This window comes from Callithrix jacchus, chromosome 4 (assembly GCF_049354715.1).
Source record: "Callithrix jacchus isolate 240 chromosome 4, calJac240_pri, whole genome shotgun sequence".
In the NCBI taxonomy this organism is placed as follows: domain Eukaryota; kingdom Metazoa; phylum Chordata; class Mammalia; order Primates; family Cebidae; genus Callithrix; species Callithrix jacchus.
The window spans coordinates 145,687,072-145,708,897 of NC_133505.1; the positions used below are offsets into that span (position 1 = coordinate 145,687,072).

Genomic DNA, 21,826 nt, shown 5'->3' on the forward strand with positions numbered 1-21,826 from the left:
ATAAAAAAAAGTTTCAGTACGTGGATAATAGCCATCAGCTCCACTGTGAGTTGACCTGAGTCAAAACTGTTTATCACACCTAGACTGATGGATCACAGTGGCCTCTGGGGTCCCGAAAATAATCAATTCTGGATCAAAGTCTAGTATCCTTCAAAAGCCTAGGAACATTTTCTCCAATGCACATGCTGCTAACTGACCGTATATTCCTTTGGGGAAAACTAAGAGGAACACTCCTACAGGACAGATAACCCATACTAGAATACAGTGAGGCCTGCTAAACACAGCAATTAGGCTCCAATGACAGAAAAGCAAAGAGGATAACAGATGTGAGGCTGAGGACACCAAATTTTGCCCCTTGATAAATAACGCCTACAGTTGACCATAGTAGCAACCTCAGTGAAAACAAAGAACAGTTTAATTTTTTTTTCTTTTTTTGAGATGGAGTTTCGCTCTTGTCACCCAGGCTGGAGTGCAATGGCGCAATCTCGGCTCACCGCAACCTCCGCCTCCTGGGTTCAAGCAATTCTCCTGCCTCAGCCTCCTGAGTAGCTGGGACTATAGGCATGCGCCACCATGCCCAGCTAATTTTTGTATTTTTAGTAGAGACAGGGTTTCACCATGTTGACCAGGATGGTCTCGATCTCTTGACCTTGTGGATCCACCCACCTCGGCCTCCCAAAGTGCTGGGATTACAGTTGTGAGCCACCACGCCCGGCCCAGAACTGTTTAATTTTTACCTTTCAAACTGATGAACTGTATTGGGTTATCTACTAGTTACTTTTTAATCAAAAGTAAAATTTTAATATTTACTTCTACATAGTAGCTAAATGCTTTTTCTCCCTTCTATTAATATACCTCATACTACATCAGTTCTTATCTTTCTCTCTACTCCAACTTATCCCTTTTTTTTGTGGTGGGTGGGGGGGGACAAGGGATGGAATCTCAATCTGTCACCCAGGCTGGAGTGCAGTGGTGTGATCTCGACTCACTGCAACCTCTGCCTCCCAGTTCAAGTGATTCTCTTGCCTCAGCCTCCCTAGTAGCTGGGACTACAGGTGTGCACCAGCATGCCTGCTCATTTTTGTATTTTTAGTAGAGATGGGGTTTCACTATGTTGGCCAGGCTAGTCTCGGAACTCCTGACCTTGTAATCCGCCTGCCTCAGCCTCCCAAAGTGCTAGGATTACAGTGAGCCAATGCGCCCAGTCTTGTTATCCTTAAAGGTGAAACAAAAAGGTCAGGAGTTTGAGACCAGCCTGGCCAACATGTGAAACCTCATCTCTACTGCAAATACAAAAATCAGCCGGGCGTGGTGGTATGTGCCTGTAATCCCAGCTACTCAGGAGGCTGAAGCAGAATTGCTTGAGGGAGGTGGAGGATTCAGTGAGCTAAGATCGCACCACTGCTGTCCAGCCTGGGTGACAAGAGTGAGACTCCAACTATTAAAAAAATAAAATAAAATAAGGGAAACAAAACAAATAATTTCTTTAGATTGCCCAAATACTTCAAAATACCAACACTGACAAAAATTTAACAGCACAGATAAAGTAAATCATTTCATAAAGAAGGGAAAGTCAGTGTTCATTTTTCCCACATGGATTATGAAATACTTGTCCCATGAACAAACTCAAAGTACTTCACCAGGAGTATAGTACTGACCTCAGAGACACAGGAGGGACGAATCACATCAGAAGTAATACTATACTGAGAACTTCAACCAGCCATTCAAAATGTCAGTAGTGAGGTAAAAATCAATTTCAAGATGATTAACTATGTAACAAAGCACCTATATATGTATTAAAACTGCACCTTCTCCATTTTAACACAGGCTCTATGAACACATCTGCGACCTCAGCCTTTTCCTCTTCAATGATGCACTGCTCGTTTCTAGTCGGGGCACATCTCATACTCCATTTGAGAGGACTTCAAAAACAACCTACCAGTTCATTGCATCAGTGGCCCTTCATAGGTTACTCATAGAAAATATTCCAGATTCCAAGTGTATGTATTCTTTTCCTTCCAAGAGACAGATACCTTCAAAAAGCTACATAATGTAAAGCTTATTAATAGAAAAGTAGGAAAAGAACTGGAATTATAATTTACCAGGATGCAAATCCCCCAATATTAGAATTTCCTTAAGCAATGTAAACTTTCATCTACCTCTGAAATAGTTAAAGACAGGGCTTCTGGCATTCAGACTTGCACCTTAGGAAAGCAGCACCCACCCCCCCACCTTCTTTTTTTTTGAGATAGAGTTTTGTTCTTGTTGCTCAGGCTGGAGTGCAATGGCACAATCTTGGCTCACTGCAGCTTCCACCTCCAGGGTTCAAGTGATTCTCCTGCTTCAGCCTCCCGAGTAGCTGGGATTACAGGCATGTGCCACCATGACCACCTGATTTTGTATTTTTAGTAGAGACGGGGTTTTTCCATGTTGGTCAGGCTGGTATTTAACTCCCAACCTCAGGTGATCTGCCTGTCTCAGCCTCCCAAAGTGCTGGGATTACAGGAGTGAGCCACCGCGCTCGGGCAGGAAAACAGCTTTCAAAAATTACAAAGGGAAGCAAGGCTCCACACTACTGTGAGTTCTTTGAAGATCTGGAGCTCTTAACCACTATTCTATACTGTCTGAAGACGCTACAGTCTCAAAGCATATTTTAAATTTTTATTACTTTCCCATTCTACTAGGATTAAGTGATTATTACATATTTGACACATACCTTTTTTTCCTTAAGTTTGCATCTAACCGGGGAGTTGTTAAATAAACGAATCAACAGATATGCAAAGGATGCTTAGTAAATTAAACGTTTCACTCACAGTAATTCCAATAGAAATATCATTTGTCATGAAAACGATTTTCTACTTAAACTCTATTGTACATATTTATAGTTATTATCTTATACTTTACTTCCCAAGTTTAAAAGGATCTATATCTTAGTCCTGTATTTCTTAGGCAAGACAATCTGAATGTAACATCTCTCATTCTCAAGTCTTAAGGTTAAAGCTGGAACCCAAGACCTTAGAGAAGTACCAAACTAAATAAAAGGGCTATTTCCCAATGGCTTCAGCCCCATTCCAAATCTGAGCCTGAGAAAAAATTATCACCTAGAATACAAACTCAGGTTAAAAAGGCTTAGTTACCTATAATCATTGGGTATGGTTTGTGTACGAAACATGTCTCCTCCAGTACCCCTCCCACCAGAACAATCAGCTATGAGCTGTGTCAAAATAGTGTTATGTAATCTAATAGTGGGCATTCAACTAGGTAGTTGGCTTGATTCTGTCACTGGCTCTCATTCTGAGGTCATCTAGTCTAGCTCTTAGCATATTTATTTAAAATAACTATCAGTAAAGACTGTTATTGATTTCAGTTCTTTCTGGAGTAGTTGAGACAAGTAATTAAACAACATTATATCATGGTATCATCTATCCTTTAGTTTTTAAAATAATTGCTATTACACTAACTATAATATAAAGACATTATTTTACATTGTATTCGAATTATTCAGTAATTTTAGGAAGTTATATTCTACACTGGATATGTATTTTTTTAGGTTTTAAAAAATTCTTAAAGATGGTGATTATTAAAATTTTTTCTCAGCCAGGCGCGGTGGCTCACACCTGTAATCCTAGCACTTTGGGAGGCCGAGGTGGGTGGATCACCTGAGGTCAGGAGTTCAAGAACCAGCCTGGCCATCATGGTGAAACCCCATCTTACAAAAGAAGAGAGAAAAAAAAAAGTTAAAAAAAAAAACATTTTTTTTTCTCATTTTGATTGTTACCTGCAAAGATTAATTAGTATACCTCAAATGCTTTTACAGATGTCAAGAATGCATTTATTCTTCAAGGTCCAAAATATAAATGGATTTGTGCTACAGAAGCAGAGGATGATAAGTTCCTATGGCTATCAGTACTTCAAAATGCAATCAAAAGTAGGATGGAGAAGTGAGACTGAACTTGAAAACATCAAGGGTACCAAATCTCCCCAGCAAAGACAGACAACATGTATTTTCTGTTCCAAAATATCCAGTAAGAAACAGAATAACTGTCATGGACCAAGATGACCCATAGAATCCTTCCAACTTTTAAACTTTATCATTTGTGCTCACTTATGAAGATGTATAAGAACACTCTGAGTCCAAAATTTTGAACTACTTCTTTTGGTAGCTATATTTCATGGGTAATATTATTTAGAGTAATCTGGTGTGACGAAACCTAAGACAGAGCAAGCACATTGTGTAAAGCTTTGTTTTGTGATCTAATGAAAAAAGCAGAATTAAAGTGTTTCTTAAGTGATCAGTCTAGAAAAATATTTTGTTGGTGATTTACCATTTTTAATATTTTCATGAAATTATTAAGATATGGATAACAGGGCAAGGCATGGTGGCTGACACCTGTAATCTCAGCACTTTGGGAGGTTGAGGCAGGCAAATCCCCTGAGGTCAGGAGTTCGAAAGACCAGCCTGAACAACATGGAGAAACCCAGTCTCTACAAAAAATGCAGAATTAGCTGGATGTAGTGGCGTATTCCTGTAATCCCAGCTACTCGGGAGGCTGAGGCAGGAGAACTACTTGAACCAGGGAGGCAGAAGTTCTGGAGACCCGAGATGGCCCATTATACTCCAGCCTGGGCAACAAGAGTGAAATTCTGCCTTAAAAAAACAAAACAAAACAAAAAGGATAAGAGGCTGGATGCAGTGGCTCATGCCTGTAATCCCAGCCCTTTGGGAGGCTGAGGTGGGTGGACCACCTAAAGTCAGGAGTTCCAGACCAGTCTGGACAACCCTATCTCTACTAAAAATACAAAAACTTAGCCAGGCATAGTGGCACACGCTTGTAGCCCCGGCTACTTGGGAGGCTGAGGCAGGCAGGCAGAATTGCTTGAACCCAGGAAGCAGAGGTTGTTGTGAGCTGAGATTGCACCATTGCACTCCAGCCTGGTTGACGAGTGAACCTCTGTCTCCAAAAAAAAAAAAAAAAGACAAGAAATACAAATGGCAATTTACTCAAAAACTTGTATATCCTTAATATGAATGTACTCCTCTAGAGCGCATTAAAGATACACCACTACAAAGTACTAAAAATTTTTCTGGCCGGGCGCAGTAGCTCAAGCCTGTAATCCCAGCACTTTGGGAGGCCAAGGCGGGTGGATCACGAGGTCAACAGATCGAGACCATCCTGGTCAACATGGTTAAACCCTGTCTCTAGAAAAAATACAAAAAATTATCTGGGCATGGTGGCACATGCCTGTAATCCCAGCTACTCAGGAGGCTGAGGCTGCGGTGAGCCAAGATCGCGCTATTGCACTCCAACCTGGGTACCAAGAGTGAAACTCCGCCTCAAAAAAAAAAAAATTTTTTTTTCTATAATTTTTAAGTGTTATTTATTGCAAGACTAAGAAGCTTTAAAAATATTTTTGACATTGTTACATTATAAGGCTATTTTTAAAAAGCAACTTTTAACAAAACAAAAATAAATGGAAACAGCAAAACTTGCTTGTAATGAAATGTAGCTGTAAAAATGTTTCTTTTAAAACAAAGAAACATCAAAATAGGTATTGAGTAATTTCCTGGGCCTTTAAACTGATTATTTAACAACTAAAGGCATACTGATAGCCACTTGGAAACTTTAGCTGATGTATATTTTTACCTAGATATTGCTAGATAAAAATTACATTAATCTTAGAAGCTTAAGGTTGTCAGTTTCCTTTGTTCATCATATTCTTGTTTCCAGTAACACAGTCTATTGAAACAGTTCAGGATAGTGAACCTACAGTATTTAAACATTTTTTCTTTTGGAAATGAAAATACAAAATCCTCTATTTCTTAAAACTTTAAATGCTTATTTAAAAAATGAACAAAAGTTAAAATATTATGCTGTTTTATTTGTGTAAAACCACACTTCTGATTCTGTTAAGATATAGCCATGTAGTTTAACAACTGATTCTATAGACAGAATAAATCTTAAAGGAAATATCTGCTGTTAGCAATGGGTCAAAATGTATATTTAATATTAAACAAAATCTAAAAGAGTGTATTGTCCTGAATAAGGCATACTCCAGAAATTAATAGGAAAAACTTGTCTATATAGCAAAAGAAGGACAAGATGGCTGAAGGTAAACTAGAAATCTTAAGGAATTCCCCTTTATTTTGTGAATAATCGATATCCTCAGAAGTTTTAAAACAATACTTAAAAATAATTAAGAAAGGTCATTATTCATTCATACCTATTTCATAAGTTTACAAGACTAATGAATTATTCAGTCTCACACAAAATAGTTCTAAGTCACTGATGAAGTTGATCACATTTCCACAAGGAAAATATAAAATCTAACATGTTTATATTTGTCACAAGTTGACACGTAAAAGAGGCCTGAACGTACCACATGATTCGTGAAGAATGCATATTACTGCAGAGAGTAAATTAGCTTATGGTGAAAACTGCCTTATCCAATATAATTATTTAAAATAAAAAATTAAATGGAAAACTTTTTAAAGATTTTTTATGGAATACAGATGCTTTATGTAAAATATTAAACATAAAATAGGACAAATTGACAATTTATTTCTGAGTATGTGACTGAGATGTAAATGAGCCCATTGTATAAATCAAATCGGTGTGTGTTTTTAGCCACAGAAGTATTATGTATCCTGGTTGCTATGGAACAGAAAAGGTGGGTGTCCCAACAAACACAATATACCCTCCAGAAAACGTCATCCTGACCTTTTTATTGTTGAAATTAAAAAATAAAAGATACTTAAATACAATGGTGAACATATAGGGCAAAACAGAATCATAAAATTTAATGTTGAATTAAGCAATGAGCTGAATGTTTGGGTCTCCAAATTGGCTCTGAACCCAAAATCACTTAAAAATGACTATGTTCACAGTTAACGGCAATTGGCTTATAGGTGAGAGAATGGTCGAAGTTGTTCCAGTTGAACTTCCAGGGAAATTCTCTCCTCAAGAACATCCTGAAAAAGAGGCAAAGGCCAAGTTATATTTCAAAGTATATAAAAATGAAGGAACATCTAACATCTCTGCTTCAAGAAAGCAATTTAAATTTGTCAAGAAGATTAAGGGAGAGCTTATTCATATTGTAAAAGTATACTTTAGAAAGGTAGATACTTTATATATTTTTAATATTAAAGTAAGATCCTGGTAATTTCAAACTATTACATAAATCAGGATAACAGAATGTCTAGTTATTAGAAAAGTCAATGTTTGCAACAAATGGGTATTAACAACTTAATTTGGAATAAGCCTGTGCCCTGAATTAACTGTAGATTAATCTGTGAATACAGCTTCTTTTCCCTAGTGATGACATCTGGCTACATCGACTCCTAGATCTCATTTTGAGCTTTAGTTTCACAAAGAGTAACTCTGCATTCAGAATTTTAAATCAATGCTGATTTTGGATGGTCTTTCTAGTTAGCCACCAAATTCTAACTTACTTTCCTTTTTTTGTTTTCTCTATCATACTGACAGTATCTTATTTTAACCAGAACTACCTCTTTCTATTTTGTACCTTACTTCCTATTTTCTGTTCTCAGAAGTAATAAAAAGGGAATTTTTCAAAATAGTTTCTATATACTTATGTTAATGGTTTTCCCTGGTTCAGAAAAACATACATTACCCCAGATTAATATGAGCCCAGGTTACCTGTATATGAATTAAGGTTTGAGAACCACTTTTTTTTTTTTTTTTTTTGGTAAGACATGAGTACCTAATAATGTTGGGGAACCATAAGTGATTCTGGGAGTAATTTTTTTTTTGACCCAGTAAGGAAGGAGTAAGTAGGAGTAATTTTATTTCTAGGGATGCAAAGAAATCACAATTAATAGAAAATACACACATTCCTCTCAGGTATTAGATGATAAGCTTGCCTTTTCTCTTTCCACATGCAAGATGACTGAAATTGCTGCCATCTCTCTTCTTTAGATCTGTTTAAATCTCTTTAATGGAATCTGAGTTGTCTTTGATAAAAGGACAAACTACAACCTGGATGCAATGGCTTACGCCTGTAATCCCAGCTACTCAGGAGGCTGAGGTGGGAGGACAGTTTGAGCTTGAGCCCAGGCTGCAGGATGACAGAGCAAGATCTCTTTAAAAAAAAAAAAAAGGAGGCAGGTAAGGGCAGGTAAACTAACCACAGTCAAAGCATCTAGAAAATTAGAGTGGAGAACCATGTATATGATCTTGGAGGTTACGTGAGGTCACATTTCTTCTCTTTAGGCTTCTTTACTAAGATAAGGAACATTAAAGATTCAGAAACTATATTACCTTTAACTGTTGCTGCAATTCGCTATTCAATCTGGCCAAAACTGTGTTGGTTTCCTTATTGCGTCTAATTGATGCCTGAATAGCTTTCTTATCTTTCCCAATAGATCTGAGAAGACAAAGAAGGCAAAAAAAATCCATAACCTTCGTTTCTTATCTTAAATCCTGTCTATTCCTCCCTGATCTATTTTTAAACATGAAAAGTTAAAAAGGAGCATCTTTTTCCTTACTAGTATAACTCAACCTCACTTGCTCAGTTGCAGTGATAAACCAAAAAATAAATTCTTCTTCTGTAGAATCACCTGAATTTAAGAAGAGTCTAAAGTAGGTATTGGCAAACCTTTTCTGTAAAAGACCAGATAGTAAATATTTTAGGCTCTGTGGGCCACAGAGTTTCTGTCTCGTATTCTAGTTTTTTATTTTTTCTCTTCTATTCTTTCTCCTCCCTTCTACAAAAAAGAACAAGTCATTCTTAGCTCACGGGCTATACAAAAATAGGCCATAGGCCAAATTTGGCCTGTAAGACTTAACTTGCTGATTCCTGATCTAGAACACCGTAACACCAGTTTGACTATAAACTATCAAGTTTAAAAAATATACTGCTACAGGGTTTGAAACAGGATGTTAAAATGGAGTTGGAATTCAATTTAATAAAGGGGAAAAAATGGGACGAATACCTACCTATACATGACAAGGTTCTGCTTAACTAAAGAACTAGTCTGACCATAATTTCTTTCAGTCTGATTATTGTTATTATTATTTTCTAGACGGAGTCTTGCTCTGTTGCCCAGGCTAGAGTGCAGTGGCACGATATTGGTTCACTGCAACCTCTGCATCCTGGGTTCAAGCAATTCTCCTGCCTCAGCCTCCCAAGTAGCTGGGACTACAGGTGTGCACCACCACACCCGGCTAATTTTCTTGTATTTTTAGTAGAGACGGGGTTTCACTATGTTAGTCAGGCTGGTCTCCAACTCCTAACCACAAATGATCCGCCCAGCTTGGCCTCCCAAAGTGCTGGGATTACAGGCGTGAGCCACCATGCCTGGCCCATTTGATTATTTTTATTGCTGTGCTTTTTCTTCCCAGTAATTAAATGAGTCTAAGAATAGCTTTGATTACCTGGGAATAGAAGGCTGTGATGCAAGAACAGCAGCTAAGACACCTGTCTTTTGTGTATGTTCATCAACTTCTGGCCTTAATTCATCTTCTGATTTTAATCTTCTTCGAACAGGTTTAGGTGGTGGAGCAAGAGGTGTTGTGCCTTTGCTCTTTAAGACAAGAATTCCATTAATAATGAGCACTTCTGAAGACATTCATAGTTAGCACTTTGCAACAACATTTGCTTTCCTTAGGCCATTTGCTCTTGGAAAATCAAAGTTACTTGTCCTACTTTAAAGCCATGTATTTGTGGCAAGAACCAACTTAAATTACAGTGGGAAAGGATGTCTCTAGTTGACACCACAATCATGAATGTACCTGCAATATAAAATTTTTTAGAGTAACATACTGATGCAAGACTGTAACATTCAGTTTTAAGATAAATATGATACAGAATCCTGTTCAACAATAAACAAAGGCAGTCTCCAGAAATATCTATCCATTATCACCACAGGATTTCTTACTCAAAAATACTAACATACATCTTGATGAATATATTGACATTATAAAGTAATGGAAAGCTAGGCAATTCTTTTAAAAAAAAAAAAAGCATCACTGTTAATATGCACAGTAATTATAACTTTTGAAAATGAATTGACATTTTGTTGGAGATTATGAATCTGCCCCAGCAGAATAAAAAATGGTGTTTTGGCATTTACTTGGTTTTTAATTAAATAAAAACCATCTCTTTAGTTAAGTGCTATTTTTAATTTGTTGCTGTTGAGTTGATAAAAAATAAAGTTCTTTACTTAAAAACTTACAGTAATACAACATAGTGATACAGTTTGGCTCTGTGTCCCCAAATCTCACCTCAAATTGTAATCTCCATGTGTCAAGGGAAGGACCTGGAAGGAGGTGACTGGGTCATGGGCGGTTTCCCCCATTCTGTTCTTATGAGAGTAAGGGAGTTCTCAAGAGAGCTAATGGTTTTAAAGTGAGGCACTTCCTCACTTTTTCTCTATCCTGCCACCTGCTTCCCCTTTACCTTCCGCCATGATTGTCAATTTCCTGAGGCCTCCCCAGCCACACAGAATTGTGAGTCAGTTAAATCTCTTTTGTTTATAAATTACCCAGTCTCAGGTGGTATCTTTATTGCAGTGTGAAAATGGACTAATACACAGAGAGTGTCCAGAAAGCAGAATTTAAGCACTTCAGAAACACATGCTGTTTTTATACCTACTGGAATGTCCAGATAACAGGAAAAAAAAGTTACCAAAATTCTTCCCTCAAGGGGAAAATGTACTGATAGTTGCAATCTGAAGTACAATGATATAATTTAGGTATTTATCCCCTCCAAACCTCATGTTGAAATGTGACCTCTAATGCTGGAAGTGGGCCTAGAGGGAGGTCTTTGGGTCATGGAGGTAGATTCCTTGTGAATGGCTTGGTGCCCTTCTCATGGTAATGAATGAGTTCTCACTCTGAGTTCACGAAAGAACTGGCTGTTTAAGAGTCTGGTACCTCTCCTTGCTCCCTCTATTGCCATGTGACACACTTGCTCCCACTTTGCCTTCTCCCATGATTCTAAGTTTCCCAAGTCTTCACAAGAAGCAGATGCTGCCACCATGCTTCCTGTATAGTCTGCGGAACCATGAGGCAAAATAAACCTGTTTGCTTTTTTTTGAGACAGGGTCTCACTCTGTCACCCAGGCTGGAGTGTAGGACAGACACTATCTCAGCTCACCGCAACCTCCACCTCCCAGGCTCAAGCAATCCCCCAACTTCGGCCTCCTGAGTAGCTGGGGCTATAGGCATGCATCACCACACCTGGCTAATATTTTTACTTTTTGTAGAGACAGGGTTTGCCGTGTTGCCCAGGCTGGTCTTGAACTCCTGAGCTCAAGTGATTCATATGCCTTAGCCTCCCAAAGTGCTGGGATTACAGGTGTGAGCCACTGTGCCTGGCATAACCTCTTTTCTTTACAAATTACCCAGCTTCGCCTATTCCTTTATAGCAATGCAGGCGGGCTAACACATACATAAAACAGATAAGGATTGACAGATGAATGGAAGGCATGGAGAGATATGTAGTAAAGCAAGTATAATAAAATAATAATGGTATATAAGGTAGTGGATTTACTGATATACAATGAAAAATTGCTTCAATTTTTCTGTATGCTTAAACGTTTTCATAATAAAATGTTGGGGAAAAATTATCCCTAAAACAGTTAAAGAAAAAGTTAAGAGCACAGAGAATAACAATAACAGGGTTGATAATTTTCCTCTATTATATTCAAGACTACAATAAAAGAAACTGAATTTCACCTATAAAGAAGTCCTACTTTATATAGTGGGAAGAATGTGATAACCACTTAAGATTCTGAGAACCTGTGACAAATATTTAACGTAAGATTACAGAATATCTCCATTAAATAGTCAGACTTTGTTCTGAGATTGACTGACTATCCTACAGGGAAAAGCAGAGAAATGGGTTAGATGATTTCTGGTTGACCTTATTTCTTTCTATTTATGTATTTATTTATTTTGAGACGGAGTTTCGCTCTTGTTACCCAGGCTGAAGTGCAATGGCACGATCTCGGCTCACCGCAACCTCCGCCTCCTGGGTTCAGGCAATTCTCCTGCCTCAGCCTCCTGAGTAGCTGGGATTACAGGCACGCGCCACCATGCCCAGCTAATTTTTTGTATTTTTAGTAGAGACGGGGTTTCACCATGTTGACCAGGATGGTCTTGATCTATTGACCTCGTGATCCACCCGCCTTGGTCTCCCAAAGTGCTGGGATTATAGACTTGAGCCGCTGCGCCCGGCCAGTTGACCTTATTTCTAAAAATTATTTCACGTAACCTATGAGGTACAAAATTATTATTATAAAAGACATTTTGCATACCACATTGGCGGGAGCACTAGCAGCTGTCTTTTCTTCAGTTTTACTATCTGTTTTGGCAACTCGAAGAGAACCTGCAGGATCAGAAGCTTTTTCAACCTAGAAATGAATGTTATCACTATTAATCATATACAATATATAATTATGCATAAATGTAGAATATGTAACAAACCAGAGCAAAATGTCAAAAAAAATATTCTGACAAGAAATCTGAGATGATAAGGAACCTGAAGGAATCTAATTAAATGAGCTTTCTCTGCTGCTGAAAGGCAGAGGGGAGGACAGGTAATAGGGTGTGAGGGAGAGGAGGACAAGGTGAGGATGCAGCTACTGCACTGAATCTCTAAGTGGTTAGTCTGGGAAGTCTTCATGGTTGGGAGAGGGGAGGCATCCATCCAGGGGAGTGAGTCTGGTACCCTCTGCACACCTCTACATGCCCACCCCAACCCTCCTAGATGCAGCCCAGTCCCCTAATGGGCCTGGCAGAAAGTTGTAGGTTTGAAAAGGGAGCTAGTAGGGAATTTTCCATGGCTATGATCTATATGACAGAGATTTCAGAATTCCTCAGGTTTCTCCAACTCCACATTTATGCTCAGCGATTTATGTCAGAGATTCCTAGAGAAGTTCTTGCCATTGGAACTACAATAGAATCTCCTAGAACACTGTAAATATTAAATTTTGGTATCCTGTAGTCTTTGCTTAACTAAGGAAACTTACTCTCATACAAATTTTAAATGCTTCAATTAGAAGTCTGGCTAAGATTTAGTTCTAGTTAAAGTTGTAATTAGATACAGAAGTTACGTCTAGAGAAATTATCCTTGGGAAAAAGTTGCAATGAGTGGAGCTATGGTAACCACGGCCTCTTATCACATGGAAATCTTCACCAAATCATGCAGTCAGATGCTTAGCATTAAGACAGAAATCCCCAAAGCAGTGTTTTAGCAATGGCCAGGTTGTGGTATCTTTTCCTGTCGTAACAATCCCCCACCCCACCAGACTCTAATACTTATTAAGCATTACACTACAACCAGCAAATATTGGAGGCCAATAAAAAAGGTGAAAAGCACTGACCTAGGGAATATGAAGTGCAATGGCACGATCTCGGCTCACCGCCGAGATCCCCTCTAATATCTGCTAGGTTGACAGCGCATGGTATGGGAAGAGACTACCTGCAGAAAATTAGCCAAGCCCTTGAAAACTGACCGGCAGAACTTCTGGATGTTTCTCAGCTTCATCATCTTGTTCTTCATTTACATTTGATGCAGCAAATACTTCAAATTGGCTGAAATCCGCAAAATTTGGTTGCTCCGGTATCTGCTGAGGTGAGGTACTAGTGTGAGTCATGAGGCCATCGGCATCCACTGGGCGATGCACAGCGGGACCAGGAGCCTGTGCAATGGTTCAGAACAGAGAAACACACATTTTATCAGCCTATCAGTGTCACAGAGTACTCTTCCTCTCTTTGAAAATTTAGTATATAAAGATGCCCGGTTTTATTATCTGTAAGTTCAGAGAGGTGTATTACAGTAACCTTTAGCTCTAAATAAATGATTAAGCCATAAGTGAAAAGCTAAGACACTAACAAAAATTTAAGATAATAAACCTCCAATAAAAAGATATTTTTTCAAAAACTTTATTGCAAAGAACGTACACTGAAGGAGAGGGTGGGTCTGGCCTACCATCACTCTCCACTTGCAAGTATTTTTTTCTTAATTGGGCTAATGCACAATAGGTTTGTTCCTTTATTTTTTTTAAAATGTTTCACTATGTTTCTTAAAAAGGTTGCTCTTTTTAAAGTATGAAAAACACTATTCTAACTATTCTCTGAACATGTCAGAGCACTTCCCTTCAATTCATCTACCACTCCTTTGCCAGACCAAGGCTGCTACATTTTCAGTCTAAAAACTTGTTTACTGAATATCTACTTGTGAACAAAACAAGTAAGGCCCACTCACATCCTAATAAAGCTGACAGTCCATAGCAGAATAAAAGAATAAGTACCTAAGATATTAAAATAGTGTGAGATGTTTTATGACAAAGGAAGTAAAGGATACTAAAGAAATAAATTTGAAGTCTCTTCCCTTTAAAAAATTCTTTATCCCCTCTAAGAAAAACTCTATCCTTCTTACCATGATATGGGAGATGCTCTGCCTCCTCCCTCCCTCTCTAGTTTCATTTCCCATCACTCCACACATCTAATCCTGTTGTGCTGAACTAATTTGTTTTCCCCTGAGGAATGTACCAGGCTTAACACATACCTCCATGGCTTTGTGGATGTCACCACCTTCAGTTTGGAATGCCTTCTCCCCAATAAATTTCACTTTATCTTTCAAGTCCCTGCTAAATCTCACTTCCTTCATTTTACATATGATGTGATCCTTAACTTTAGCCACTAAGGCTGTCCCAAAGGATTTTATAAACAGGTCTACAACAACACTGTAATATTGACCTGGAAGGGATGCAGAGGTCATTATACTTCCTTAACTCATGTAGTAACACATCCAGAGAGATGCAGTGAGGTTATTTTGGGGTATTTTATTTTGAGATAGGGTCTCAGTCTGTCACCCAGGCTGGAGTGCAGTGGTATAATCACAGCTTACTGCAGCCTCCTAGGCTCAAGAGATCCTCCCATCTCAGCCTCTCAAGCAATTGGGATTACAGGTGTACACCACTATGGCCAGCTAATTAAGTATTTTGTTGTTGTTTTTAGAGACAGAGTCTCACTATGTTGCCCAGGCTGGTCTGCAACTCCTGGGCTTGAGAAATCCTACTGCCTCAGCCTCCCAAAATGCTGCAATTACAGGTGTGAGCCACTGCACCCAGCCCAGTGAAGTTATTTTGCGAGCCACTGCTAGACCCAGGACATTAATGGATATCTCCTATCTCCCAATCCATTGTCATTTCTGCTAAACCCTTCTCTGTCAAGACATTATCATTTGTTTCACTTTTAAGTTTCCTTCAAAAAATAACTGAGATCATTCTTGAAATGTGTATCTTTCAAAATAATATTTAGCCTCACTGAACTAAATGCTCATTAAGGATTGCCATCAGATCATTTCTGACCTTCCAAATAATTTGAGAATAGAATTAAAGACCTAGCAGACAAACTGATTATGGGACATTTAGTAATAAATACCTTGGAGAATTACCTGTGAGGGCTGTGGTCTTGGAGGCACTGCAGGAGGATGGGCAACAACTCCAGCCTGTTGTTGTCCTGCATGAATACAAAAGTCTTCTTTTTAGTAACTGTATAATCACTTCGTTAATAGAAGAAATAGGCTGAATGAATGTGACTACATGATAAAGATTTCTAAGAATGTCTGGTAAGTATTGGAAGGCAGATACTACCTGGTTACACAGTCTGTATGTAACCTAAAGACCAAATCCCACAGCATTTCATCAGATCTCATTTTGCTTCTTACCTCTATTACATAAAGCCCTCCTGGCATACTCCTGCCTGTTTCAGTTACAGTATATAATCTTGATTTTCTTCCCATATCTCTGACTGCTTTCAGGTATCAAACGAAAACTTCCAAATTTTCCCTTTCACTTAACACTTCACTCTCACATTTGTATGTAAATGAATTCCAAATAATACATCAATCTTTCTTAGCCAATGGTGTTATTTAGCCTTTTCCTCAGCACTCTAAACTCAGTGACTAAAACATAACATCATCATCCTCTGCCCTAACTTTTCTATTTTAACTAATGTAATAACAAAAAATTTCCAAAAATTTAAAACTTGAGGTAAGTTATGACTTCTTCATCAGCCAAATTGAGACCTATCAGTTTTCCCCTCTTGATATCACAACGTCGTTCTTTCAAAATTTCCTGTGACATCTCTCAGGTTCCCATCTTCATCATTTGTATTTAAACACAGTTTAAGTAGTCATTAAAGAAAAAAACTGCCTCTTGTCTGCTATCTTTTTAATCTAAAATTTATCTTCAGATAATTTTTTCTTTTTTTTTGAGACAGAGTCTTACTCTGTCGCCCAGGCTGGAGTGCAATGATGCAATTTCGGCTCACTGCAACCTCAGCCTCCCAAGTAGCTGGAACCACAGATGTGCATCACCACACCCGGCTAATTTTTGTTATTTTTAGTAGAGATGGGAGTTTTACCATGTTGGCCAGGCTGATCTCGAACTCTTCACCTCAAGTGATCTGCCTGCCTCTGAAAGTGCTGAGATTAAAGGCGTGAGCAACCACACCCAGCCAGATAAATATTTTTTTAAAAGACATATTAAGATAAACAAAAATAAAACGTGTATGTGTCTTGGATTAACTTTAAAATTAAATGATCATGTATATTATGGTTCTCTAGCCCCTACCTGTGGTGACTGTAAAGGTCCGATTCATATCTAAAGATGATGATCTAGAATGAGAGGGCTGTGGCCTTGGAGGGGGAGGTGGTGGTGCAGTGTTATCAGGCGACGTTCCTGAATGAGACCTGCAAAATTCACCCCATTATATTTGGTCATACTACTGATACTGGAGCTTTTTTCTTTTTAAGCATTCAAACTTGGCTAAGCAGCAAAGGATCTTATTAGCATGACATTTTCTCAAGTAGGTATGTAAGTGTTACAATAAATTAAGATAGCACTGTTTATGATGTACCCTAAACAACTGATTATTTTATATGGCAAATAATTTTTAAAATAGTTATATGCAAAATTTCAAAAAAATCTTTTTTCTTTTCTTTTTTTTTTTTTTTTGAGACAGTCTCACTCTGTTGCTCAGGCTGGAGTACAGTGGCGTGATCTCAGCTCACTGCAACCTCCACCTCCTGGGTTCAAGCAATTCTCCTGCTTCAGCCGCCAGAGTAGCTGGGATTACAGGTGTCTGCCACCACACCTGGCTTATTTCTGTATTTTTAGTAGAGACACCGTTTCACCATCTTGGCCAGCTGATTTCGAACTCCTGACCTCAGGTGATCTGCCCACCTCAGCCTCCCAAAGTGCTAGGATTACAGGTGTGAGCCACCGTGCCCAGCCTCAAAATTTTGAAAAGAAACTTAGTTGTCAACATGATACCATAATAGACTACGTATTTAGTGTAATGCTTTCCCATTCAATCAAAGGTAATAATAGTCTGAAAAACTAACTATAAAAAGAGAAAGTCTACTTTCAGGAACGGTTAGGTTTCAATCTATTAAGGTCTGGAGTTTAGTAAGTTGAAATACCCTTTCACGTGTCCGCACAGGCCATCTCATTTTAGAGGTGACTATACTCAAACTCAACTCATCCTAGAGATTCACTTCTTTGCTACAAAGTCTTTCATATTCTGAAAAGAGTCTCAAGGACTCTGGTAATCTGATCTTCACATATGGGAATAAACAGCAGAGTAAAACCCAAGATTATTGAGAATGCTGAGAAACACAGGAAGAACTAGAAGAGGACTCAGAAAGGAAGATAAGCAGCCTTCTGACTCTAAGCTCTTTGGAGAATCTGCATCCTCGCTAAAACCTCCAGGCATATAGCAAAATGATACTTACCATGTGCAAAATGTGAGGAGAGAAAGATGTTTCTGTCTTGCACACAGCTTTTAAAGGATGGTAAAGCCCTTGGAGACAAATCTCTTGCCATCCTCCACTCTATCCCATCCCTTTCTTGTTTGTGTCTGAAAGGTTATTATGTAACATAGAACTTCAAGGTGGGGACATGGCCCACCACTGGGCTGTGCTTTTGGATGGTGTTTTAAAACACAGAATTCTTTTGGTACTTGCTATAAGGTGTATTACTTAATGGACTCTCACTGTTTAGGTACAAAAAAGGACTATATAAAACTTCTATCACCAAGAAGTTATCACCTCTTTTTAGACCTTCCACAAAATACTACTTAGACAATCAGGGTTCTTTTTGTTTTTCTATTCAAGTTGGAAAGGATCAAAATTACTGTCTTTTACATAAATCGAAAAGTAACCTAACAGCTTTTAGAGAACAAAATCATTTGTGCTTGGTTCTAAATAGTTTTAAACATTAAAATGCAGCAAGATATTTTAACATGCTTTTCATTGACAGAAATACTGACCTTTGACGAGTTACATTGCTCCCGATCTGTTCTGGGTCAGAAGTAAAAGAGTCTGAACTACTGTAACCATCTGCTGATAAATGGGATATGTCCTATTTAATAATAATCATTTCTTTACTTTTTTGCTCTATCTACTCCAAACAAATATAACTGATATGCTGTTTCAAGCCAGAGATATTCAAAGATTGGCTAGTAGGTTAACAGTTCATCCCAGTTGTTATTAACTGTAAAAACTACAAATCAAATAAATCATGGCATATTTACACAGTAGACAAAGCAAGTTATAGTCTAGAAAAAATAATACTTAATGATGCAGAAATATTCCAAATAAGTCACAAAAATGGTACATATACAATCTGGCCCTCCAAATCTGTGGTATGTATCTGTAGATTACACAGCTGAGGATTCAACCAACCGCAGACAGAAAATATCAGAAAATAAAGTAACAATACAACAATAAAAATAACACAAAATAAAAAAACCGTACAGTATGACAATTTTTTTTTCAAATATAGTGTGTGTGTGTGTGTGTGTGTGTGTGTATGTTTTGGTAGAAATGAGGTCTTGCTATGCTCTAACTTCTGAATTTAAGCAATCCTCCTGCCTTGACTTCCTAAAGTGCTAAGATTATAGGGTGTGAGCCACCAAACCTGGCCCAATAAAACAACTATTTACATTGTATTAGGTATTATAAGTAGTCTAGAGATGATTTAAATTTGCATGTGCGCAGGCTACATGCAAATACTACACCATTCTACATATCAGAGTTGAGCATTCACAGATTTTGGTATCCATGGGGGTCCTGGAACCAATTCCCTACACATATTGAGGGATGACTGTATTACAAGTTCACATTACATGCAAACATAATTTCTGTATGTGCAGAATGAAAACTAACCTTAACAATGAATCTGTTAACCATAGACTTTAATGGAATAGCAAGAATATGATTATTTCATTTTTATCGATTACACATTTATAGAATAAATAAGTTACTTTTGTAATGGACAAAAAGGTCACTTTTAAAGAACAAATTAGAAATATTTTAAATAAAGAAAAGTAATTTAAAAATTATTAATGTGAAAATTAAAAATTTGACACGGGAATAAAATGTGCTTATACAGTAATAAAATTTATGAAATTAGCCAAGGAAACCAGATTTTTCTGCAGAGGAAACATTCATTTTCAGTTTCCTCAAAGTCATGAAGCAGATGAGAATCCCAGAAATAGACTAAGAGTTGTGACAGAAAAAAGAAATTTTAAAATAGAAACTCTAGGGACAATCTGAAGGAATATTACTACATAAGTTGAAGAGTCATAAGCTGAAGGGATTATTTTAGTTTTATTTCAAAATGTATCTCTTTCCTTTTTCTTGTAAATCACAGAATCATCTAGTTGATATAAGAATGACATTAAAATGAACATATTCCCATCTGGATGTTTTAATAGGCACCTCAAGTTTAATGTATCTAAAACTGAACTTGATTTTTTCCCTACAAACCGCTGCTATCAGTTTTCCTCATTTCCCTGTTGCCCAGGCCAAAAACCCTGGAATCACCCTTGACTCTTCTCTCTCTTACATCCTGTATCACACAGGTAAAAGCAACTCCTGAGGTCTTTTCCTACACAAGGTACACAATATAGCCAGAGTCCAGCCACTTCTCAGCACTTCCACTGCTTGGACCCTAAACACCAAGCTGTCACCATCTTCACTTGCCTGATTACCCCATCCCCTAAATTGCATGCTGTTTTCTCTCACCTTCTTCTGGCCTATCATCATTAGGACAGCCAGAGTGACCCAATTAAAAAGGAGGCTCAGATCATGTCACTACTCCATTCAAACCTTTGATTGGCTTTTCCTTTCAATAAGTCAAAGAAAGTCTGACACTGCCTTCTGTTACTGTTCTACCACTGCTACCTTTCCCTGCCAAACTCGCCAACCAATTCTATTCCAGGTATTTGTTTGCTATTCTAGTACAAGCAGTCCCTACTTTACATTTGGTGCTTGCTGTGCCTTGATTTTCCTTCTGAATTCACATAGCTGAATTCGTCTCATTCAAGTCCACTCAAATGACATTTTTTGGTAAGGCCTTCTTTGACCATCCTATTTAAAATGGCACTCCTCCTACACTTCCCCGGATTTATTTTTATCTACAATGTTAATTACTTTCTGAGTTACATTTTATCCCCCTTTTATGTCCCATACAGAATGTAAACTCTATAGCAGCAAAGACTTTTTTATTGTTAAATCCCCAATACCTAGAACAGATCCTGGCATACTGTATCCAATTAACACTGGCTGAATGAATGTATACAGAATTTCTTGTGAGCGAGAAAAGGAAGGAACTCACTGGGGAAGAGCCGTAAGACCAAACCTGGCTACACTGAAAGGGATGGCAAACACGAGGCCTGCCTTGAAGCAGGTGTCAATGGGCAACCATTTATTCACTGATAGGACAAAGTGTCCAAAAGGGGTCTCTCTCCTCTACTTTATCTAGTGAAGACAGTATTAAATGGGTACACATCTGAAATAGCCTCTAAATCCAGATTTGGTAAACTTCAAATGAAAGATGTAATACTTCACTTACCTACAGTATTACCAGAAGCAAATTTCACTGATGAATTTATCTTATTTTCTTCTGAAAGGTCAGATGGTTTCACAAGTAATGGGCTAGTGGGATTTGTATGATCTAATAGAGAATTAATAGGTAAAAATACAAGATATAGGTATTTGAATCGATAAATTCATAAAGCTCAGACTATAAGATTTCATTTAAATATCCAAAGAAGTGGCGGGTAAATCAATAAAATGTAAGACAAAATAATATTTTTAATAAAAACAAATGTAAAACTGTTTATTTAGAATTCTGTTTTCTGCCATAATAGAAGCTAGTTTATAATGAAAGTTTATTTGCATGTTCACACTTAATTTTATTCCTGTAGCACACTTATCTAAATACTACATATATAAGCTGTAAAATAAATTAATTTATAATGCTGACTTTTACAGAAAATAAATCTATGTTTGAGAAACCCTAAAACATTTCGTCTACAATGAGACATTCCAAAAGTTCAAGCAAGATATATAATTTCAAAGCCAACATGTAACTCTTCGGTTAAAGTTTTAACATATTTTAAATGTAAATTTACAAGGGTGACCATAAAAACCCACAGGGTATTAGAAATGACACATTTTCAAATGCCCTTATTTTAAAACTTTATAATTTAAAATTAACACATTCCTTTTAAAAACTGTAACATAAATAAATATGCATGAAAATAGACTTAATTGTAGAAAGTACTAGCTTAAAAAATAAGCAATGATGAAATAAATTTGTACCTTAACAGAATAATTACTTACGTATTTTAGTTTGATGCAAAACTAAAATACAAACCAGCAACAACTTCCTTACTTACCACTGCCAGTTCTTTTAAGTTCCATTTCCTGCATGTGGATTTTGCTTGGAGTCATACGAATGGGAACTGGATGAACAATAGCAGTATCCTAGAGACAAATGTGA

At 37.6% G+C, this 21,826-nt stretch overlaps 2 protein-coding genes across 43 annotated transcripts in view; one reads left to right on the plus strand and one right to left on the minus strand.

The window, feature by feature from the left end:
• The window catches only part of ECT2L (epithelial cell transforming 2 like), a 114,338-nt gene extending 110,046 nt beyond the window's left edge, over positions 1 to 4,292 (plus strand). For all 9 annotated transcript variants that reach the window (XM_054254469.2, XM_054254471.2, XM_078370174.1 and 6 more), the window contains 2 exons: positions 1,828 to 2,000; positions 3,818 to 4,292. In XM_054254469.2, coding sequence (XP_054110444.2) covers positions 1,828 to 2,000; positions 3,818 to 3,945 — 301 coding nt within the window. In that variant the 3' untranslated portion in view covers positions 3,946 to 4,292. The remainder of the gene's footprint in view (positions 1 to 1,827; positions 2,001 to 3,817) is intronic.
• Positions 4,293 to 6,709: 2,417 nt separating this feature from the next.
• REPS1 (RALBP1 associated Eps domain containing 1) overlaps positions 6,710 to 21,826 on the minus strand; it is a 77,563-nt gene continuing 62,446 nt past the window's right edge. For 7 of the 34 annotated variants that reach the window (XR_013534573.1, XR_013534568.1, XR_013534567.1 and 4 more), the window contains 11 exons: positions 21,723 to 21,810; positions 20,894 to 20,995; positions 18,306 to 18,378; positions 16,607 to 16,725; positions 15,427 to 15,491; positions 13,481 to 13,666; positions 12,281 to 12,376; positions 9,396 to 9,544; positions 8,280 to 8,385; positions 7,883 to 8,100; positions 6,710 to 6,970 (listed from right to left, as the gene is read on the minus strand). Coding sequence is in view for 18 of the 34 variants with exons in the window: in XM_078370186.1 (XP_078226312.1) it covers positions 6,902 to 6,970; positions 8,280 to 8,385; positions 9,396 to 9,544; positions 12,281 to 12,376; positions 13,481 to 13,666; positions 15,427 to 15,491; positions 16,607 to 16,725; positions 18,306 to 18,378; positions 20,894 to 20,995; positions 21,723 to 21,810 (1,053 nt within the window). In the remaining 16 variants the exon portion in view is untranslated. The remainder of the gene's footprint in view (positions 6,971 to 7,882; positions 8,101 to 8,279; positions 8,386 to 9,395; positions 9,545 to 12,280; positions 12,377 to 13,480; positions 13,667 to 15,426; positions 15,492 to 16,606; positions 16,726 to 18,305; positions 18,379 to 20,893; positions 20,996 to 21,722; positions 21,811 to 21,826) is intronic. The other 27 variants (XR_013534574.1, XR_013534570.1, XR_013534569.1 and 24 more) reach the window with 7 other exon arrangements.